The 21,414-nt window shown below is 43.0% G+C and overlaps 1 protein-coding gene across 1 annotated transcript in view; it reads left to right on the top strand.

The window, feature by feature from the left end:
• Positions 1-21,414, top strand: part of PRKCQ (protein kinase C theta) — a 128,419-nt gene that overhangs the window by 58,972 nt on the left and 48,033 nt on the right. Inside the window, exons 6-12 of the mRNA XM_058532380.1 lie at positions 962-993; positions 1,090-1,175; positions 6,295-6,424; positions 9,875-9,984; positions 10,958-11,075; positions 12,340-12,500; positions 15,787-15,960. Coding sequence (XP_058388363.1) covers positions 962-993; positions 1,090-1,175; positions 6,295-6,424; positions 9,875-9,984; positions 10,958-11,075; positions 12,340-12,500; positions 15,787-15,960 — 811 coding nt within the window. The remainder of the gene's footprint in view (positions 1-961; positions 994-1,089; positions 1,176-6,294; positions 6,425-9,874; positions 9,985-10,957; positions 11,076-12,339; positions 12,501-15,786; positions 15,961-21,414) is intronic.

The raw sequence follows: 21,414 nt of genomic DNA, 5'->3' as shown, positions 1-21,414 counted from the left end.
ACCACCTCGACAGCCCAGCTGGGCTGGTACTAATGTCTGTAACAGGCAACATTTTCCATTGGAGCCAATGGGTTTAGGTGTTTACAAGGCTTGTGGGTGTCTTAAAACCCTCAAAGAGAGATGGGTTCAAGCCTCAGTAACCACATAGCACAGGCTATGGTAGAGTGGAGACTTGAAATGACTCCTATGTCTGTTCTCAGCCTCTTCACCTGTTAGTGAGGTGTTCTTCCCTGTGGGTTACTGCAGAATCCATTAATGCACAACCTCAGCTTAAGCAGGGTATCCAAAGCTCAAATAGACTTTTGGTGGATTTCCATCAACCTGTTTCATCTAATGACTTGAACCTCCTTCTTTTCTTTTCTTTTTTTTTTGTGAGGAAGATTAGCCCTGAGCTAACATCTGATGCCAATCCTCCTCTTTTTTTTTTTTTTTGCTGAGGAAGATTGGCCCTGGGCTAACATCCATGCCCATCTTTCTCTGAACCACCTTCCTTTCTAATAGTGAGTGTTACTCAGGAATCGATCTTAAGCTTGAGAATTTATTAGTTGCAAATATTCTCAGATACTCAGAAAGGAAATAAGATGCTGTACAGATGTCTTTGCTCATCTACACTGAGCTTAGTGAGACAATGAATTTTTAAGTGCAGAACATGGAAATTTCCTACTAGGAGCCCGTGACACATTTTCGGTCAGACATTTTAATCTCTACACATTTGTTTGGAAAATATGCAAATGCGAGGGAAAGCAATAGCTCCTCATTTGTTTAATTAACCAACTTTTAACAAAGCAGTTTAAAACAAAAAACACATGTTAATACTCTTGGCAAATGATAGACCAGGGCTGCTTATCAGAAAATGCTCTGTCACAGTAGGAAGCTATGAGATCTTGTTCACCTCTTAAATGTCTGTGGTGCTGCTCTTGACTTGAACACGCATAAAAATCAAACGTGTGTTTCATTGCAGGGGTCTGAACAAACAGGGCTACCAGTGTCGACGTAAGTGAGAAGGATTTTTGTTGTGTTATCCTCATTCTTTTTCTTTAGTTGTTCCATAACTTCTGAATATCTTCAGTTGCCATCATTTCTTTTCAGAATGTAACGCGGCAATTCACAAGAAGTGTATCGATAAAGTTATAGCAAAGTGCACAGGATCAGCTATCAACAGCCGAGAAACAATGGTACGTATCTAGATTCCTCTCTTTGTTTGAAATGTGAAGAATTTATCCTGACGCTAAATTCTACAGCCCACTAATTCTTTTTAATAGTGCCTGAACTTGAATCCTTAAGCTTATCCGTGGATATCAATCTCCCTAAAACCCTTTCCTTTTCATTAATGATTATTACTGAGATCCAAAACTAGGGGATGAATAAGAGAAGCATGGTAAGAATTTTAGTGACTCTACCTTTTCCAGAAAAACATAATAGAACGTGGCCAGAAAGCATGGTTTTGATCAATTATCCAAGAATAACTCCTGTGTCGTGTACAGCTAGAAGTGACCGTTAAAGAGTAAATAGAGGCAGATGATTAGAAAACACAGACATAAGCATTTACAAGGTTAGTAAGAGATGATAACAGACCTATCATTCTTACATTAAGAGGCGAATATTTCAGAATGAACTTTGAGGTACATGGTCTGGGGACAAGCTAGATCTTACCCCATGGGGAACTTTGAGGTACATGGTCTGGGGACAAGCTAGATCTTACCCCATGGGGAACTTTGAGGTACATGGTCTGGGGACAAGCTAGATCTTACCCCACGGGGAACTTTGAGGTACATGGTCTGGGGACAAGCTAGATCTTACCCCATGGGGAACTTTGAGGTACATGGTCTGGGGACAAGCTAGATCTTACCCCACGGGGAAGGGGAGCTGAGATAGAAAGCTGGGCAGCCTGCCGTCTCCTACCCTTTCCTCTTCATTCGACAAATATTTATTGTGTCTCTAATACATGGAAGATACTACACTGTGTACACAATGTACAGCAGAGCACAAAACAGACCTGGTCCTGCTTTTATGGACTTTACTGTAAAGTTGGGGAAACAGATAATTAACAAACAACTGTGTATAGTTTCCATTTATATTAGGTGCTGTGAAAACAGCCAACAAGGTGCAATGAGGGAGAATAATCGAGTGGCCTCCTTAGAGTGACGGTCAAGGATCTCCCAAGGGAGGGAACATCTAAGCTGAGAGCTGAAGGATGAAAGGAGCCAGCTATGTGAACAACAGGGGGAAGGAGTCTCCAGGCTGACTGAAAGGCATGAGGGTGGAAAGAATCAGCATGTTCTAGAAACTGAAATGCGACCATGTGGCTAGAACAGCAGGGGCGAGATAGAGAATGGAACCTGCAGTGGGGGAACTTGGCAGGACCTAGATCAGGCGGGGCTCTTCTGGACCCTGAGAAAGAGGTTGGATTTTATTTGACTTGTAGTGAAGCCCACTCTGTGACTGCTGTAGGGGAAACGGTGTGTTGAGATGTGACAGTGAAAACCGGAGGTGACTGAAGGAGTCCCACCACGAGGGAAGGTTGGTGGCTTGTACCAGTGTGAGGACAGTGCAGATGGAGCAAAGCGAGCAGATTTTCAGGTAATTTCAGTGTTAGAAATGACTACATTTGCCAATGGATTGGATGCTGAGAATGAAAGAGAGAGAAATAATGATGATGCCCGAGTTCCTGTCTTGAGCAGTGGGGTAGACAGCAGAACCGTGTGAATAAGACTGGAGGGAGAGATCTAGAGGGATAAATTAATATTTTGGTTTTGGATAAGATCAGTCTGAGATGCCTATGGACATCCAACTAGAGGTATCAAATGGACAATTTTATATGAGCTTGGAATTCACAAAAGCCAATGGACCAAATCTATAAATTGGGGAGTGGCTAGCATATAGGTGGAATTTAAAGCTGCCAAAGAGATTACCTAGTGAGAAGAGGGCTCAGGGCTGACCCCAAAGGAATCTAAATTAGATGTTGGATAGAAGAGAAGGAGCTTGTGATAGAGACTGAGAACAAGGGTTCAGAGAGGACTCTTCCTATACTAAAAGTGTATGAAGGGGTCAGCTGTGTCCAGTACAGTTGAGATGTTGAGAAAAATGAAGGCCACATGGAGGTCTTTGGAGACCTTGATCAGAGAAATTTCAGAGGATTGTAGAGGTGTTTGCCTCATTGACCAACACTGAAGGTTACTGGAAGATGATGAAACAGCCTATGCATTAGATGACTGGAAACAACCTGTGTCAATATTGTCAAGAAGATTAACCATGAAGGAGATCACTGAAGTTGAACAGTAGCTGGAGGGAGGTGAGGCACAGGGATGGAAATGCTCCCATAGCCAGGGAGAGATGAGAGATGGATGAAGCTAGAGAGAGAGGGACAGCCAAAGCAGTCAGTCTTGGCAAGAGCAGAAGAGGTCCAAAGCACGCGTGGAGATGGGACTCTGATGGATTGACAGACAGGTCATCAATTGCACCAGGAAGGGAGCAGGAGAAGATGGTTACAGATGAAGGTAGGTTTGTAGGTCGGGTGGCTGGCAGATGAGGGAGCTTCCTTAGACAGCTTACATCCTCATTGAAGTCTGAGGATTGGGGGAAGGAAGAAAAGAGGGCAACAAGTGGCTTTGGGGAGAAAGGAGGATCTGTGAAATAATTCTCTTAGAGATTTGGGAAAGGCAGTAGGATCGCCGAGCACAGTTGAAAGTCCACTTGAGTTTGAGGGGGCCGACCTGCCCAGGTATGTGATTTTCTCCAGCAAAGGAGCAGGTACAGAGAAGGCAAATTGGTTGAGTTCTTCCAAAGTAGAATTTCTTCTACAATTTAGAGCCAGAAAGGGATAATCTCATATTACAAGTGACTCTGCTAAGACTCAGAGAGGTTGAAGTGGTTTGTCCACAGTCAACCACCTGTAAGTGGCAGTGCTGGGACTAAAATTCAGATCTCAATCTCCCAGGCCAATGTTTTTGTTTGTTTAAATCAACTTGCCCCCTCCCAACCTGCCCTCGTTGCTCCCTTTGCTTGATGCCTTCAGCTTTCCTAGAAAAATCGCAAATTGTAAGCATGACTGTTAGCCTCAATGGCTAATGTCCAATAGAAACAGAATGAGAGCCACAAGTATAATTTTAAATTTTCACATAGTCACATTAGGTAATGGAAAAAGCAACAGGTGAAATTAATCTTACTAGTATATTTTATTTAACCCAATCTGCCCAAATATTATCATTTCAAGATGTAATCCATATAAAAAATTAAGGAGATATTTTACATTATTTTCTTTTCATGCCAACTCTTCAAAATCCAGTGTGTATCTTACACTCACAGCACATCTTTTCACCACCTTGCAAGTGTTCACTTGGCCTATGTGGCTAAGTGACTATCATTTTGGACAGTACAGACCCAGAGTCTTTCCCGGCTGTAGCTTGAACCATCTGGGCTTGAGTTCAAGATTTGAGTAGAAGCCTTCAAATTGTTCATATTTACATGGAAACGTTTATATGAAACGAGTTCTGAAAATTATTTTTTCTTGCTTGAAAATGGCTAGAGTAAGTGCCAAGCAACTTTTAAGCAATTCTAAACAGCCATTCTGAAGACCCAGTGCTGATCAGTATCCACAGTGGGAACATTAAATATGTCACTGTTATTGACTAAGGCTTCTTTGCTGTGTGCGTTCCCAGAGGAATTGTTTAATTAAAAACTTCTGCAGACATCGTAAGTCTTAAGTAAATAAAACTTTTTATACTGCACAACAATATCAATATTCTTCCCAGGAATCAAACTGCCTGATTTTTTTATTGTTGTTCATGTGACAAGTTTGATTAAAGGAGAGAATTTAAACTCTGGAAAACTGTTAAAAATAACAAAACACCTGCAATATATCTACTGCCACCATGCCTCTCTCATGTCCCCTCTCCCCACCCCCTGCATCATTATGTTTATTTTGGGAGAGAAAAGACAAATGGTCAAAGAAGATGGGCTCTGATTCTGACTGCCAGGCCCACAGATTTCACAGCTCACTTGACAGCTGTGTGAGCTAGACAAGTGTCTTGCCCTCTCTCTGCCTAATCTCCTTATCTATCAAATGAGATACTAATACTAATAGAGGCTACTTCAAAGGGAGTATTTGAGATAGCATATGTGTAAAAGATAATACATGTGACATATTTGTCCACAGCATCTGGCAGAACTGTTTACCTGCCTCTGGCCTCCTCGGTTCATGTGTAATGGGTGTGAAAATGCTTCCCACGTTAGGTTCTCAAATGAATAAACCCATAGCAATGTTTCCTCCAGATGAGGCATTATATGACTTCTTCAGAAGGTTAAAACACTAGTTCTGGGTTGAAAGAGAAAAAGAAATATTTATATTAAAATAGGATGGGAGGGGTCGGCCCTGTGGCTTAGCGGTTAAGTGCGCACGCTCCGCTACAGGCAGCCCGAGTTCGGATCCCGGGTGCGCACCAACGCACCGCTTGTCCAGCCATGCTGAGGCGGCATCCCATATACAGCAATTAGAAGGATGTGTAACTATGACATACAACTATCTACTGGGGCTTTGGGGAGAAAAAGGGAAAAAAAGGAGGAGGATTGGCAATAGATGTTAGCTCAGGGCCGGTCTTCCTCAGCAAAAAGAGGAGGATTGGCATGGATGTTAGCTCAGGGCTGATCTTCCTCGCCAAAAAATAAATAAATAAATAGGGGCCAGCCTGTGGCGCAAGCGGTTAAGTGTGTGCGCTCCGCTGCGGTGGCCTGGGGTTCGGATCCCGGGCGCGCACCGACACACTGCTTGGCAAGCCATGCTGTGGCGGCGTCCCATATAAAGTGAAGGAAGATGAGCATGGATGTTAGCCCAGGGCCAGTCTTCCTCAGCAAAAAAAAAGAGGAGGATTGGCAGATGTTAGCTCAGGGCTGATCTCCTCCCAATAAATAAATAAATAAATAAATAAAAATTAAAAATAAATAAATAAATAAAATAGGATGGGAAGTGCAACGTTTACTTATGCCCCATTTAAATAAATAACCCTAGTCCCCTCTTCCTGAAATGCTAGCCGGTCTGTGGGGGTGCCCCAGACTCCAGCCGACTCCGGGTTACCTGATATGTGTCTATTGCATGCTTGCCCCTTACTGAGAGGAGTTAATGGCTGCCTGCCTTCTTTGGACATGATTATCAGGCTTGACAAGTAAAAATTATAGTTTAAAATACACATCATTCCAGTGTTTTTCTTTCTCTGTTCGTTATGCTGAAGAATCTGCTAAGACATCAAAAGTTGGGAACCCAAGGATACGCGTGTGGTCTCACGTTCTTCTCTTGTTCAGTTCCACAAGGAGAGGTTCAAAATTGACATGCCGCACAGATTTAAAGTCTACAATTACAAGAGCCCCACCTTCTGTGAACACTGTGGGACCCTGCTGTGGGGCCTGGCGAGGCAAGGCCTCAAGTGTGACGGTGAGTCTAACGGGGAAGGAGCTGGGCCCCAGTACAGAACCCTGCTGCGGGCTGGATTCCCAGCTTCGATGGAGAGCATAAGGCAAGGAGGGAGGATGTAGATGGCTGACTTCTCCAACCAGCCTGGAGGAGCCAGGATCATGAATGAGAAATTGCCAGGACAATAAGCCACAGCTCTTCGTCTCCTTCCATCCCCAAAACCCTGAGCCTTGTATCCCAGATGAGTGCAAAACCGTTCAGGTTACATGTCAAGGCTCCTGGCCCGCTGCTTTCTGTTGCACTTGTTCCCAGGGAGAAAGGGAAACAGCGTTTCTCCTCTGAGTTGTCCCCTTCCCTTGCTCCTCTGAGTGGTCCCCTTCCCTTGGACCCACCCTGCTGTCTCCTCTGTGTTCTGGGCCTGCCCCTCCCTGACTCTGGCAGCTGCAGCTGTGCTGTGTCCCTGCCGCTGTCCTTGGCACCAGCCAGTAAGGTTCTTCCTGTCGTCCCCTCAAGGAGCAAGCCCCACAAGTCTGCTTGGCTGATGGATGGTCCTGCACAGAATAATTCTGGGACTTAAGCTGGAGAGTCCATCCCCAGAGCATGCTGTGAACTCAGAGTGTCCAGCGAGAGGCCCAGTCCACTCTGCCTCTCTGATCCTTCCTCAAAGGCTGGCATTTCAGCAGAGGCCAAGCCTGCAGCTCTTCTGAGTTATTCAGATCCACCCTGAGATAAAGCAAAAAGGGCTTTCTTGCTCTGAAATCCCAAGTCGCTAAGGCAATAACCTTTAGAAACTGAGATGCCGTTAGGCCAGGCTTAGGGAGTAGAAAGGAAAAAAATCCCAAGAACTAACAAAGCACTTCTGCCTTTTGAGTCTGGGTGAGAGTAGGGACAGGGCCCAGATAACATATTCAAAGAGGACTGTGTCCTGCTGCAGCAAAGGCCTTTTATTTTGAATTATTAAACATAGACGCCGCTATATTTTTTCTTGGCAGCCCCATTTTAATTACACCACTGGCTAATACATGTCTTAGCGTTTAAGTGATCAAGGTGGCTGATGTAAGGTAAAAGGTGACCTTCGCAGCCTCCCCCTTCCTCATCCCCACTGCATTCACATGTCTGTGGAGCCTGGAGTGACATCTCGGTGGGGCAGAGGGGTGAGGTTTTCAAATCATTACCGAAGAGAAAACCCACGTGTGGTCAAAATTCACCTAAACAATCCCTCCATCGCCCAAAAGTACCACTCTGCAGTCTCCTCTCTACCCCTGTTCAAGAGGACGTGGGTGGGCCTGGTGTGAGACAGAATATGGTTAAGAGTTCATGGGCAAGAAGTAATTGCAGAGTATTCTAAGTGTACAAACAAGAGATGAATAATCGAATGCCTGTACTGGGGCTCTCCTATTCCCGTGACAGTCCCCCGTTCAGGCTCCCTGTCCCTGCCGCGGCACCCCACTTGCAGAGGCCACGCTGGTCCCGACAGTGTGATTACGCTCTGAGCTTAGAACCTCCAGAGGCTTCCTCTGCATTATTTCACGGCCCACGTGCTGCTCTGTTCCGTCCTCCTAACGTTCTTTCTTCTCCATTCCATTCTCTTCCTCACTCTCTTCCACCTCCTGCACGTCAAGTGTCCCCTTTCCTCTTTTCTCTCATCCCCTCTCCACCCTCCCTCCCTTTCTTCCCCCTCCCAACACCCCGGACGGCCCTGTGTGCTCAACCTCTCATGCCCTGGTCTTCAGCTCCCCTCCCACCTTCCCCGGGCCTCCTTCTCCCTCGCCCTTGGCCTCACTCCCTCTGTATCTTTCTCTCTTATAAGCCACCTTCTTAAGTAGAGCCTCTTTTCATCCTAGCCCATCTCCTTTCTCTCTCCACTACAATTCCCATGAAAATCGTCATAGGAAGGAACTATTTACACTCACAGAGACCCAGCTCTCGCCTAAGAGGTTAGTGACAAAGACATGACATTGTCGTAGTAGAGATGCGGGCATCCCTCACGACTGCGCTTCAGAGACAAGCTTAGATCTGGGTGCAGTTTTAAGGAGCAAAATAAAACTCCCCAATCCCTTGTCTAAATCCTCGCTAACTGCCTGCCTTTGCCTTGGAGTGATGAGTAAGGAGATGGAGCTAGGGGCGCCCAGCATAAACCTGCATAAACAAGTCCAGGGAGTCGTGCTAACAGTGCAGAATTCAAAGGGCAGAGAGCCGCCATAAACAGCATCTTCACTGTGTTAAAAGATTTCACTTCGAATGGATTTTTATGATTATATCTCTGCATGTCTACTGGGACCAGTAATAGTTTATACTTATTTACATAGAAAATGCTGTTTTCTTTTGTTTTATTATGAACCATCTGAGGAAGAGTGGGCTAGTTAAAACTAAAGGTGAAGGCTGCTAAAATTTCACCTAAATATTTCAATATATATTTCATTGTAATAAATAAAGAGAAGTTGTATTTGGTGAGCACCTACCTGTTCGATGCCAATCACTGGACTGAGTTTTTTGCACACAAGTGGGCTGGTGATAAGCAGATATGTTTAAAACTGCAGGATTTTATAGCTTCTCCTGCCTGGTTCCATTATAACGATCCCTATTGATACACTTTATAGAATCAAGTTGAGATCTATATGAACTTGAGATCAGAGTTCTATCAGCTGGAGTTTGGAAATCTTTGTTAGCTTTTTTTTTTTCCATTGTAACAGTGATGTTTCATAAGCAGAATTTGAATTTTCTATAACTAACGACATGATGTAATAGTTGTCTTTACACAGACAGACAGGTGTGCACACCCCCCCCGACCCCAATCCGAGAAGGCTCACGTGGTCACAGTACATGGAGGGCAGACCTTTATGGTGCTGTTTTCAGGACTAATGAATCAGAATACTCCCCCGGAATTGTAGGTCTCAAAGCTAGAAGCCTACATAGATTGTTTAGTTCAGCCCAACCCTCCCATATGGTGAGAACAGTATCTCCAGGCCACTTCTCCCCGCCCCTAAACACATACACAGACACCCCCCACCATCACAATTTCAGTCCTGCAGGCTGAGGCTGCACCCTGGGCTTCTGCCTAGAGGGTAGAGAAGCTCCTCACAGCCCACATGAGAAAGGGGATGCTTGGGCTCTGGTCTAGGGTGGTAAGTGAACAACCTTCAGTTCCAGCATTGCACATTACCACCAGTGAAAGCCAGCATCAGTTTCTCTCCACAATGGCACAGTCTAAATGCAACCTCCTCTCTCAACAAGGCTCTGGTTCTATCTCAAGTGGGAGCATCCGGTCTGTGTGTGCCTGTTTTGGGAAGGGGAGGTGGATGCACGGGGGCATGGTAAAAGCACTGTTCAGTGTCTCCATCTGCTGGGAAGATGGGCCAGGGATTAGCCAGTTGTTCCTTTGACAGATGTGTACTTGAAACAGATCCTGTGCACAACCCGCGGAGGTTGGTTCTGTCGCTCTTCCTCACGGTGTCGCTTTCTTCCTTTCAGCATGTGGCATGAATGTACATCACAGATGCCAGACAAAGGTGGCCAACCTTTGTGGCATCAACCAGAAGCTAATGGCTGAAGCCCTGGCGATGATCGAGAGCACTCAACAGGTAGGAAAGACTTTCAGGTGACAAATTCCTGCAATTTCAGCTCAACAAGGACAACTCCAGCCCCTCTACTCTTTGATCTGCAGCAACTCTACAGGACAACATGGAATCTGTCTCCCAGCACTTGCTTTGCCCCTTGCGTCTTCAAGCCCATATCCCCCCTTTGAGATATTCTTTTAATGCATTTGTATTATATGGATCTTTATAAGATCTTAAATTCTTTGTGGAATGGGCAGGGGCAGAAACAAATAAATTCATAAAGTATTGAGGGTTCATTGCCAGCTTTATACCTGTATGCTAGGGCTATCTGATAGCCTTGGGGAGGGAACACTTATTGGCTGGAATCATCCCTACAATGCCCTCAGAACACCGAGTCCAGGGCAGCTTTTGTTTTGCCATTTACTAGCATGCTGAATTTGCATATCCAAGAATAAACCCTCTTTAAGACTTGGTGTTGCCTGTGTACGCTATGTTTCCATCCATTGGCCTTCTGGTCTTATCTGTGATGGGATGATGTGGATAGCACAGGAAAAACCAGTTAGCCCTCAGGAAAGTATGAGGGAAGTGAGTATGTTCTGCTGGTGCATCAAATATGATAAACTCTCAAAGGATATGGGATCCTAAAAGAGTGCTGAAGGGGGCTGGCCCGGTGGCATAGTGACTAAGTTTGTGCCCTCCACTTCGGCAGCCTGGGATTCGCAGGTTCAGATCCCAGGCACAGACCTATGCACCACTCATCAAGCCATGCTATGGCAGCGTCCCACATACAAAATAGAGGAAGATTGGCACAGATGTTAGCTCAGGGACAATCTTCCTCACCAAAAAAGGAAAAACAGTGCTGAGGGAAAGAAGAGCTTTGGTTATCCTACGCATTTAGGAATCTTAAATGGCTTTTGTCCCCGTGGACAGCAGGCTGAGCTGTCCCGTCAGTGGTGGGTGGGTAGATGAGTGGTCTGACTCTTTCTTTGTAATCTAGGCTCGCTGCTTAAGAGATTCCGAACACATCTGCAGAGAAGGTCCAGTTGAAATTGGTCTCCCCTGCTCCATAAAGGGTGAAGCAAAGCTGCCACATGTACCAGCACTGGGGAAAAGAGGTACCTATCTTGACTTGTGGTAGCATGAATGTCTGTAATTAATCTTGATCAAGCTTGACCTGAGTCTTCTGGATTTCAGTTCTCCGTTTACCTGGTCAGACAGATGATACTTTTCTATTTTACAGATTACAGACCTAGCCACCAACTCAGAGGCTCCTACTTCTTAGAAATGAAACCAAAATACACCCCATTAGGAAACTTCTATAAGAGAGTGGGAAGTGGGGGCAGGCGTAGGATAGGTCTGGGGGAAACAACTGCACATTTTCCTTAGAATTTTAGAACGTTACTTCCTGTCGCTGTTAAACAGCTTTACAGAAATAAATCCACCATAAAGCTCAATGGTGGGAATACTACAGAAGACCGTCTTCTGCACCTTTGAGACTTTTCTGGGAAGTTTGAGTAGAAAAGAGGACGACGGGACCCAAAGTCCTTAATGTTTATGACACTAGGGAGGTTTATCCAGCCTACTGTTGAAAGGTCGCTCATGAGCGGATATGACCATGTGATTCTGGGGCCCCGAATAGTTTCAGCATACATTGTAAAATACTTATTTTCCTTGGACTTAGGGAAAATATGAAAGATAAACGTAGAGATTGAAAAATAAAAGCAATGTTATAAGGAGGCAGGGGAAAGATTCCAAAAAAGTTTTTCTACACCTCTTCTGGCATTGGGTGAGAAATAAATCGACTTAAAGATTTATAAGAAAGGTTGGGTTAGACTTAGGAAGGGTCTCCAGGCAGTGATGTAGACCATGTCTCAGAGATGCTCAAAGCAGCAGCATCTTGACTTGAAGGCTGGTGAATGACCCAATTTGGATCTTTAACCATCTGCTATCCGTGTCCTCTTCCCTCCCACACTAAGTCGTAGAAATTGATGCCACTGTGCCCACGAGCCACGCAAGCAATTGGGGATCATTTTTCCTCACATTTGGTTAAAATCCCTATTGGCCCATGATTTGACATTATTAAAAGTGCTCGCTTGATTTGCACATACGGTCTTTTGCTGATTGGAATATGTTTAACAACTTGACATCTTTCCCAGTCTGTTGTGTAGATAAAGAGACACAGTCCACGCCCCAAATGCCAGGCCCACAAGCAGGAAGTGCTGCCCTCACAGCGAGGGAGGGGCATTAGAGCCGCTCTGCACTGCAGGGAACCCCTTCCCGCATTGTTGGGCTAGAGCCTCAGAAGGCGAAGTGGAAGGGAAAGTGTCGCTCGAATGACCTCCATTGTTCCTTGTTTTAACCACTGGCTTCCATTTTCAGAGCCTCAGGGAATCTCCTGGGAGTCTCCCTTGGATGAGGTAGAGAAAATGTGCCATCATCCAGAACCTGAACTGAAGGTAGAAAGACCATCTCTACATATGAAATTAAAAATCGAGGATTTTATCTTGCACAAAATGTTGGGGAAAGGAAGTTTTGGCAAGGTATGAGACCATACTATCGAATTCTAGGGACCAACTTCCGGAAATTGAAGGGCAAAGCTCCTGGTGGGTGGAACTAAAACTCGTGGGCCCAGAACTGTGTGTGGTGTGCAGAGAGAGTGTTCCTGCGCCTTTTGTGAGAGGGTCAAGAGATGTCTGAATAAATAGGGACCCAGAGAACTCTAGGGCTGTAGCAGCCTCTGCTTCCTGGGAATCATTGTTTTCAGGCCATTTTGCTCCAAAGGTCTACCCCACGTTGGACACCAAAGAATGAGAAGATGCCTCACCCAGTTCCTGTTTCACACAGGTTTTTCGTTTGGTTGGTTTTGTTGTTACTGTTTTTCCTCTTTGCTCCTTTCTCAAACCTGGAGTATTGTTTTACTTCGTATGTGACTTTTTTCTCTATTTTTCTCTCTATCAAATGTCCTCAGCCTTGTATTAATCTACCAGAACTGCTGTAACAAAATACAACACCCTGGGTGGCTTCAATAACAGAAATTTATTTTCTCGCAGTTCTGGAGGCTGGAAGTCTGAGATCAAGGTCTCGGCAGAGTTGTTTTCCTGAGGCCTCTCTCCTTGGCTTGTAGACGGCCGTCTTCTCCCTGTGTCTTCATATCGTCCCTCTGTGTGTGTGTCCTAATCTCCTCTTCTTATAAGGACACTAGTCAGATTGGATTAGGGCCATCCTAGTGACCTCATTTTAACATAATTACCTCTGTAAAGACTTCACTTCCAGATACAGTCACATTCTGAGATTCTGGGGTTAAGACTTCAACATATGAATTTTTTGGAGGGGATACAGTTCAGCCCTTAACAAGGCTGTAGCTTGAGAGTCCTGGGAAAAGTTTCACGGAGAAAATCCCTCCTCTAAATTCTTTCTGCCACACACTCAAGTTGTGGGCTGTCTCTGTCAGTCACAGAGGACAAGGGAGGGAGGAAAAAAATATAATTTAAGAAATTATAATCGATTAGTAACAGCAGCAGATTTTCAAGCTAGTGATTATAAGGAGGGATGATATGGAATGTAGGCTTTTAGGTTATTTTAGATATTAAGGATATCTAATGTATTAATGGCACTCCCAGTTGTTTTATATTCTTGGATGCTACTCCTAGGAAAATTTTAGCCAGAGAATACTGTTCCATGAATTTGTGTATCGAAAGCCAGGATTATGCTCAGCACCTGCTCACCAGACTTTGGCTGAAAAACTTACCCAGTGTATTTAATAATAAACAGACTAAAATGCAACTGAGCATTGCCGCAGCTAAATGACACTGTTGCAGTTGGGGTCTGCATTTAAATACCAATACATTGCCTTTGGCAAAATCTACTCTGCCTTGCAAATTATAGCTGATATCCATTAATTCTTTTAGTTCATTTCGACAATAATGTGAACCACAGCAGGCTCATTTGGTGTTAATCTGAGTGTAATAGGCAATTTTACAGCCAGTCTTCATTATAATTTAGCATCAATTAATGTGCAATTATAACCTGTTACTAAAAAATTGAAAGCACATTATAGAGATGGAAATTGCCTTTTCCGCTTCTTAGTTTATGGCTGGTTTTGGGATGTTTTATTGAAAGAAGCAATTACTGGAAGAGTACTTTTAATTGTTAATGAAATGCTTATCTTTCTTTGTTCCCGTGTGGATTGCTACATTTGAACAAGGTTAATAAGAAAGACATTAAGTTGAACCTACAATCCTTGGTAAATATTCCAAGGGACAACTGAGAGCTTAAGTTATCCTCTGCTCTGTGTCCAAAGCAGTGTGCTTGTCTCCATCTGGACCCTGGGTCCCTATGCACTGAGAGGACTGGACCATGGGATTGAAGAGGAGAGGAGGCTGAAACACCAAAGCAAAATGGGACACCCATATTTCCTGTCTCACAACACTGAGAATTCTCCAACCTTGTTTTTCTTCTTTCTTTTCACTCTATATAGGAAGTATGGTTCCTCACCAAAATGGTAGCCTCTATGTTCTTGTTCTCAGTCTACTTTTAGGCCCAGGAGAAAAAATTGCATGTTTTCTGGGGATCTGTCATCATTCATTTGCCTCAATTCTTATCTAAGCTCTGTCCCCTCTATCAAGTCAGCTACCCCAAAGCTATGTATCTGCACTATATTATTTTAAACATAGACACACGCATTTTCACTACTGGTTTAGTATCATTGGCTTCAGCATTCCCTAAAAGTCAATGAAAGAAACAAATGACAAGTGTTCTTAATGACTGTCATTTAGAGAACGTTTTATAGTTCACGCATCACTTTCCCATGCGGTATCTCATTTGATTTTCACAATGGTCCTGTAAATTAGAGAATGTGGTGATGGTTATCTCTTTCACACATTAGGAAACTGAAGCCCAGAGAGGTTACCTTCCCACAGCTAGTAAATGTCTGTGAAATGAGACCCGAGCTGGAGTTTTCTGTCTCCAAAGGCCGTGTCCTCACAACTGTCAAGCGTCTGTTGCTGCATCATTTGCAAAAGCGAAAGTTGTAGAAACTCTCCAATATATGCCATCTGGTGTCCTTTCACATAAGATTCAGGAAATCAAGTAGAAAAAGTAAACCTTGGAGTTAGGTTTTCCACTGAGCAGTTCTGTGAATTTAAGCCAGTGAAGTTACTCTTTGAACCCAGTTTTTTTATTATTAGTCTCTGTCTTGCAGAGAGTTCTGAGCTAAGAATTAAATTAGATAACCAAATTAGATAGCACTCATAAAGTACATAGCAGAATGTCTGACATATAGTAGGTCCTAAAGATGGTATCAGGGTCTGTGGCATCAGATAAAATGGTGTGCATTCTTTAAGCACAGAAGGAGAGCTCTAGTCCTCATGTATTCTCTTTCTCCTTGAAAAACTGGGTAGAACTTAGAGATAAGTATTATGCTCATTTGCAGAGATGTTTCAGTCGAATCCTCCTTTATACTACTTGCTGCTTCTTCCTTCAATACATGCTTTGTCTCTGTGAATTTTTATTAAAAACTTACTCGGGTGCCTGGGCAGACAGGGCATACTTTTTTAAATAGAATTTTCCAGGACTGAGAATAACCCATCCAATTGCACAATAGTTTTGTGAAACCCTTTGAAAGGTGCAAAGAGAATTTGAAACTATTAGGTAATATTCTAAACCAGTGAAGCACGCTATTTTGTCATTGCAAAGGGAAGAGAGGGGAAATTGGAGAAGGAATCCTCTTTTCTCACCTAACACAGGTGTCTCTCAGGACTTTGTCTCTTCTTTAATGAGTGTGAATCCAAATTTCCAAATAAAGTGACTTCTTCCCCTTCCTTCTAGGTCTTTCTAGCAGAGTTCAAGAAAACCAATCAATTTTTTGCAATAAAAGCCTTAAAGAAAGACGTAGTTTTGATGGATGATGACGTTGAGTGTACGATGGTAGAGAAGAGAGTCCTCTCCTTGGCCTGGGAGCATCCGTTCTTAACGCACATGTTCTGTACATTCCAGACCAAGGTAAGGCTTCTGCCCAGACAGCCATTGGTCCACCTCTCGCCCAGTAAATCTGCCCGAACAAGTGTGGTGCCCCTGGTGGTACCCCCATTGGGAGACTTGGGGTGTTGTCTCCATATTTTTCTTGTTACCTGTCAGTCCACCTTCTATCCATCCAAATGAGTTTCTTCTCCCCTGAACACCACTGAAATATTATTTAGAATTTTTTAATGTAATCTGTTGGGAAAGGGCTTTACTTCTAGATTTGTTTGTCTGTCTGCTTGTTTTTTGGAATTTGGTCTAATTTACCTAACAACCAGGATTATCAGCAGTCTGTAACTTGCTTGACAAAGCAGTGGTTTGTGAGGGGAAAAAAATATGATACCTGTTCATCCATCTACCATGCATGTATTTGAAGAGACGAAAGTTGGAAAAGAGATCAAAATGCACGTGCACTGTTGTTTTCCTTTATAAGCCCAGCCGAGGAGCAGCCTTCTCAGGGGTTTTGTTGGAGAGCAAGGCCCTGGGTAGTGAGGTAATGATTTTGCCAGGGGCTCTCCTATTCCAGGAGGATTCTCATCCTGATCTCCTTATTCCTTAAAAAATTTGTAATTGCTTTTTTTTTTCTGACTCAAAAGTTGTCAGGATCATTTTAGAAAATTTGCAAAATGCTTATACGCTCAAAGAAGAAAATAATTTATAATATCACCACTTGGTTATACTCACCGTTAATACTTTGAAGTTTATCCTTCTAGATTTCCCACCCCCCAATGGATTCTTAAAAATAAAAATAGCAACTCAGTATAAATACCTACTGTTCTGTAACTTGCGTTTTTAACATTCTATTATATACATTTCCTGACATCTGTGGATATTCTCATACAACATGATTTGTCTAATTAGAACATTTCTAACTTTTTGTTCTGATTTGAATAACACTGCAATGAACATCCTTGTAGATCAGTCTTCATGCACGAGCATGATGATTTTCTCTTTTCATTTTTCTACTCTCCTTTGCCCTGTCCCTACTGTATGTAGCCCAGAATAATAAGCAGATCCGTGTGGGGCCATGTGGTTAAGGTCTAAAGAGCGTGCAGAGTTGTCTTTTTTTTCTATTTCATGCCTTGATGATAATGTACTACCTCAGGGTACATAACAGAAGACCTCTAGCTGTCTCCAGTCACAGAAAGTATTTATTAGTGGGAAGACTGTGGGAATTGTCAGAAAATGTAGACAGCAGCTAGGGCTTTCATGACCCCTTCTCCAGCTCCCAGTAGATTCTCAACAAAGGTTTAATGAACAAATAAATGAATAAATACACTTAACTAAAGTAAGAGACACCAGACCATGATAAACCACTTAATGATTATCTCCTGTATTCAAAACACTGTGGAGGATGCAGAAATATATAATACAGTTCCTGACCTCTAGGATTTCATACTCTAATAAAAGAGGCAAAAGGGATACTTCCAACAGAGGTGAGGAATATTAAATTGCAGAATGCAGATCCTAAGCACCAAAGTGGAGAGAAACCAGATAGTGGAATGTGAACAGGCAGAAAGAGCCTTGCAGCAGAGGTGTGGTGGCTGCAAGAGAGAGGCATGAAGGAATGAGAAGATAATGATAAGCTGTTTCAGAGAAAGTAGGCTCATTTTCTGCGGCAGGAAGGAGTCTGGAATTTCTGATCATGAGTTAGGGAGATTTTCCACTAGAAATTTCCTCCTGGAGACCGTAAATTTCTATTGATCTGGGATGGTGTGGATGTGTTACCACAGGGCAAAGTGAGGAACTCTGCCGTGCTCTCCTGGTCTGTGTTCTAGATTTGCTGTGCACCCTCGGATACACAATCTCACTTTTTCTTTTGAAATATTGTGAGGCTTGCATCAAACTGCTAAATACACTTCAGACTGGGCTTCTAGGGTCATTATGTCATCAAACCTCGCTTGGCACCTTTTTTATATTTGTATGTATGATTGCTTTCGTATCTAACGGGGAAGGTTGTTATGAATCCCACTTTAGAAAACAGGTATATATCAGAGCTTCAGGTAGTGTTCACTTCTTTCCCTGTCCCGGGAGATGCTCTTGAGGTTCTGTGCATTTGGAATGCTTTACCAAAACCAGAGAAGTAAATGCATGAGAAAAAGCGGCAGAGAACGTGTGCATCAAATGTAAAAATGACTGATTCACTACTTACACTTCAAGAAATTGAGTCCTTTTAGAAAAAAGGGATGGAAAAAAAAGTTTGCATTGCACTTTCTCAAGGACCCTGAGTTGTTTGTAAGATGTCCTGATTTATTATTCAGACCTTGCCTGTCAAACAAAATAAGCAGTTGGATACCCCAGGTGAGTGTACGAAAGCAACAGCTGATATGAATGATGATTTGCTCTGGGAACATTTTTGAAATGGCCTTTCTTGAGGGGACAGTTACCTTTGCACACTAGTGAAGACATTAGATAAGATAAATGAACTATTTACTTCTCCAGGGAATTGTTGTTATTTGGAGAAAATTACTCATTTGCTTTCTGCGTCCAAAGAGCCCACCTGTTGAAGAGCAGATTGTTCAGGAGATTCTGACGACAGTTATTCACTTGTTATTTATCAGGGCCTGTGGATTAAATCATTAAAGGCTTTTCAAGTTCATAAGTGAGGGACATATGACCTGTTGAAGTGTGAAAATATAGTAAAGCCATTTAGGAAGCTATGAAGAGTGAAAATGGCCATGGACTTGGTTCCGAAGAAGTTCAGTCCCAGCTCAACCATATATCAGCAGGGCTCTGGGGCTCCCTTCCTCCCCTGCACGGGATGGAGAGTAAGAATTACCATGCAGAGGGATTGTAGGGTATAAATCAGGTACCTTGTGTGAAAGTGCAGTGCTTGGGACATAGATGTGCAAAATGATATCAGCTGGATCTGAACTTGAATCTGAATGAGGCTCAAAAGAAAGGAATCTTTGAAATTAATTTTCTCTGAGCTAGATCAAGATAACTTTGTATATCATTCAATGTGCAACATAAATTATTGGCATCAGAGTCTAGTACAAATCAGCATTATGGGAGGCTGGCCCGGAGGCGTCGTGGTTGACTTCTCGTGCTCCGCTTTGGCAGCCCAGGGTTCACAGGTTCAGATCCCGAGTGCAGACCTACACACTGCTCATCAAGCCACGCTGTGGCAGGTGTCCCACGTATAAAGTGGAGGAAGATGGGCACGGGTGTCAGCCCGGGGCCAATCTTCCTCAGCAAAAAGAGGAGGATTGGCAACAGATGTTAGCTCAGGGCCAATCTTCCTCACCAAAAAAAAAAAAAGAGCATTATGAGAGGTTGTTGTCTTAGCAGGAGAAGGCAGACTTTTTATTCTTTAATTTTTACTAATATTTATTATTTTTGAATATTTCTATTTTCTGTGTTTCACATGAAAGTCCACAGGGCTGGAAATTGCATGGTCCCTCTCAGTATCAAATGCAATATGTATGCCAGCCAACTTTCGCACTGCTGGGTTTTAGACCCGTGTGTTCAGTACCTTTTTTCCATTATTTACATTAAAATATCATCCACAGAACTGGGCTTCCATCCTCAAGGGTACTTCTCAGTCCACTATGGCTGCTGGAGCCCAGCCCTCACAGCCACATTCTAGTCAGGAAGCAGGAGGCAGAGGTAGAGGATAGAACAGCCCATGCCAGCTCTCTCTCCTTGATTAAATCACTTTTCCATAAGACCCACAAAAAACCTCTGCTTACATATTTGACTCTTCTATAGCTACAAGGAAAGCTGGGAAATTGAAAGCGCATTGGCATCCAGAATAAATTTTTTTACTAAGAAAGAAATGTAGGCAACCAGCTCCAATATGTATTTTAAAATAGAGAAAAATATGATAAAAACTACCTTTATTGAGGGCCTATTTTGTGACAGATAGTCTCCTAGGATCTGTAAGTCTATTATGCCATTTAATTCTGTTAACCTCAATGAAGTAGATAGTATTCCCATTCTACCCACGAGAAAATTGAGGCTAAGAAAGACGGTCTTTGACTAAGGCCACTCAGCTGGTACCTGGGAGCAGTGTTGGGTCTTACCGTGTGTCTCTGTGTCCAGACATTGGCCTCCTATATATTCATACCATGTAAGTATCTTAGTGATGTGTCATCTCTGTAGCAACTAAATGTTCACCTACAGGGAAGAAAAAACACTGAGAAAAATAATTTTCCTCTCTTTTTCATTATGCTAGAGTAAAAGAAAGATTAATAATTCAAGTACCCAAAGTTTCTCTGATCTATGTCTGATAACACTGTGGAAAAATAAGAAGGTTTAGTTCCAACATCGGTTTGGAAAGGAAGGAGGCGTCTAACGCTGTGAGAACACTGTTTTGTTTTGTTTTTTAAAACAATAATTTTTCCTTAGAAGTTAAAGTGAACTGTGGCCCACCTTCATTTGTGTTTCCTCTGAATTCTGAAAGGCCTATCTGTACTCAAGTCTATCTGTATTCAACTAATTTAAGAAGTGTTACAATTTCACACCTACAAGGAGTTTTAGATCGTAGGAGAACATCTCTGGGTCCCTCTTCAGGTTGAACGTGAGCGAAAGTGGGCAATTTGCAGGTCTCCGCGTGCAGACTCCCCGTCACGATGGCAGGAGTTAGGATACTAGTGTTTATTCATATATTTACACCCCTGCCCTGGACTTCCACACTCTCAGTGGAGCCAGTTGAACCTTCTTTGTCAGTCTTACTTTGAGATTTCTCTTTTATGAAAAAGAAAACTGAGTTTCACTTTCCATTTATAGAACACACCAAGCTTGACTTCCGGGCCAACCTCCCCACGGTCATCCCTCTATTTATGGTTTCGGGGCATGAATTTCTGCCTGACACTTCTTGTGACTTTCAAGTCGCCTAACGTTTCTTTGTATCCTTGGTTCTCTTCCTTTTGCCTCCAAAAGGATAGTGTTTAAAAAATGGCACCTGCAGAGAAGTTTGAATCCTTTGTGGAGAAAGTGGAAGATATTGTACTAACTATAAGATGTTATTTTTTGAAATAGAAGAAAAACTTCTTCAACTTGGCAGTTTTTCTAAAGTATGTCATTCTGGTATTTCCATGGTTTGAAGGTAAAATCCATCTAAGATTGCCAGAAGGTTTTAAATTTCAAGCATTTCATTCAGAAATGGCCCCACCTGAAGCTCTCAAAAACACTTTAATCCATAAACCCTCCAGTTGAGTTGGGAGCGCCAGCAGTTATCACAATTTTAGCAAGGAAGAGAGAAACCACATAAACCACATCCTCGAAAAGACTTATCCATGAACTAAGAAAAGAATTAACTTTTTGTGCCGTCGCCATTTATAGTGACTGATAAGTCTCTCTTCTTTAAAGTACCCTGGCAGTTTTCTGATACTTGAAAACTGTTATTTCCGAAATTGCACATCCCTTTGATGTGCTTCGGATGCCCTTTCTGTGCAACCAAACTGTGATTCAGCAGATGTTAGATTTACAGTA

This window comes from Diceros bicornis, chromosome 36 (assembly GCF_020826845.1).
Source record: "Diceros bicornis minor isolate mBicDic1 chromosome 36, mDicBic1.mat.cur, whole genome shotgun sequence".
Lineage (NCBI taxonomy): Eukaryota > Metazoa > Chordata > Mammalia > Perissodactyla > Rhinocerotidae > Diceros > Diceros bicornis.
Note: the sequence above shows the minus strand (reverse complement) of the source record. Positions and strands in the feature narration are given on the sequence as shown.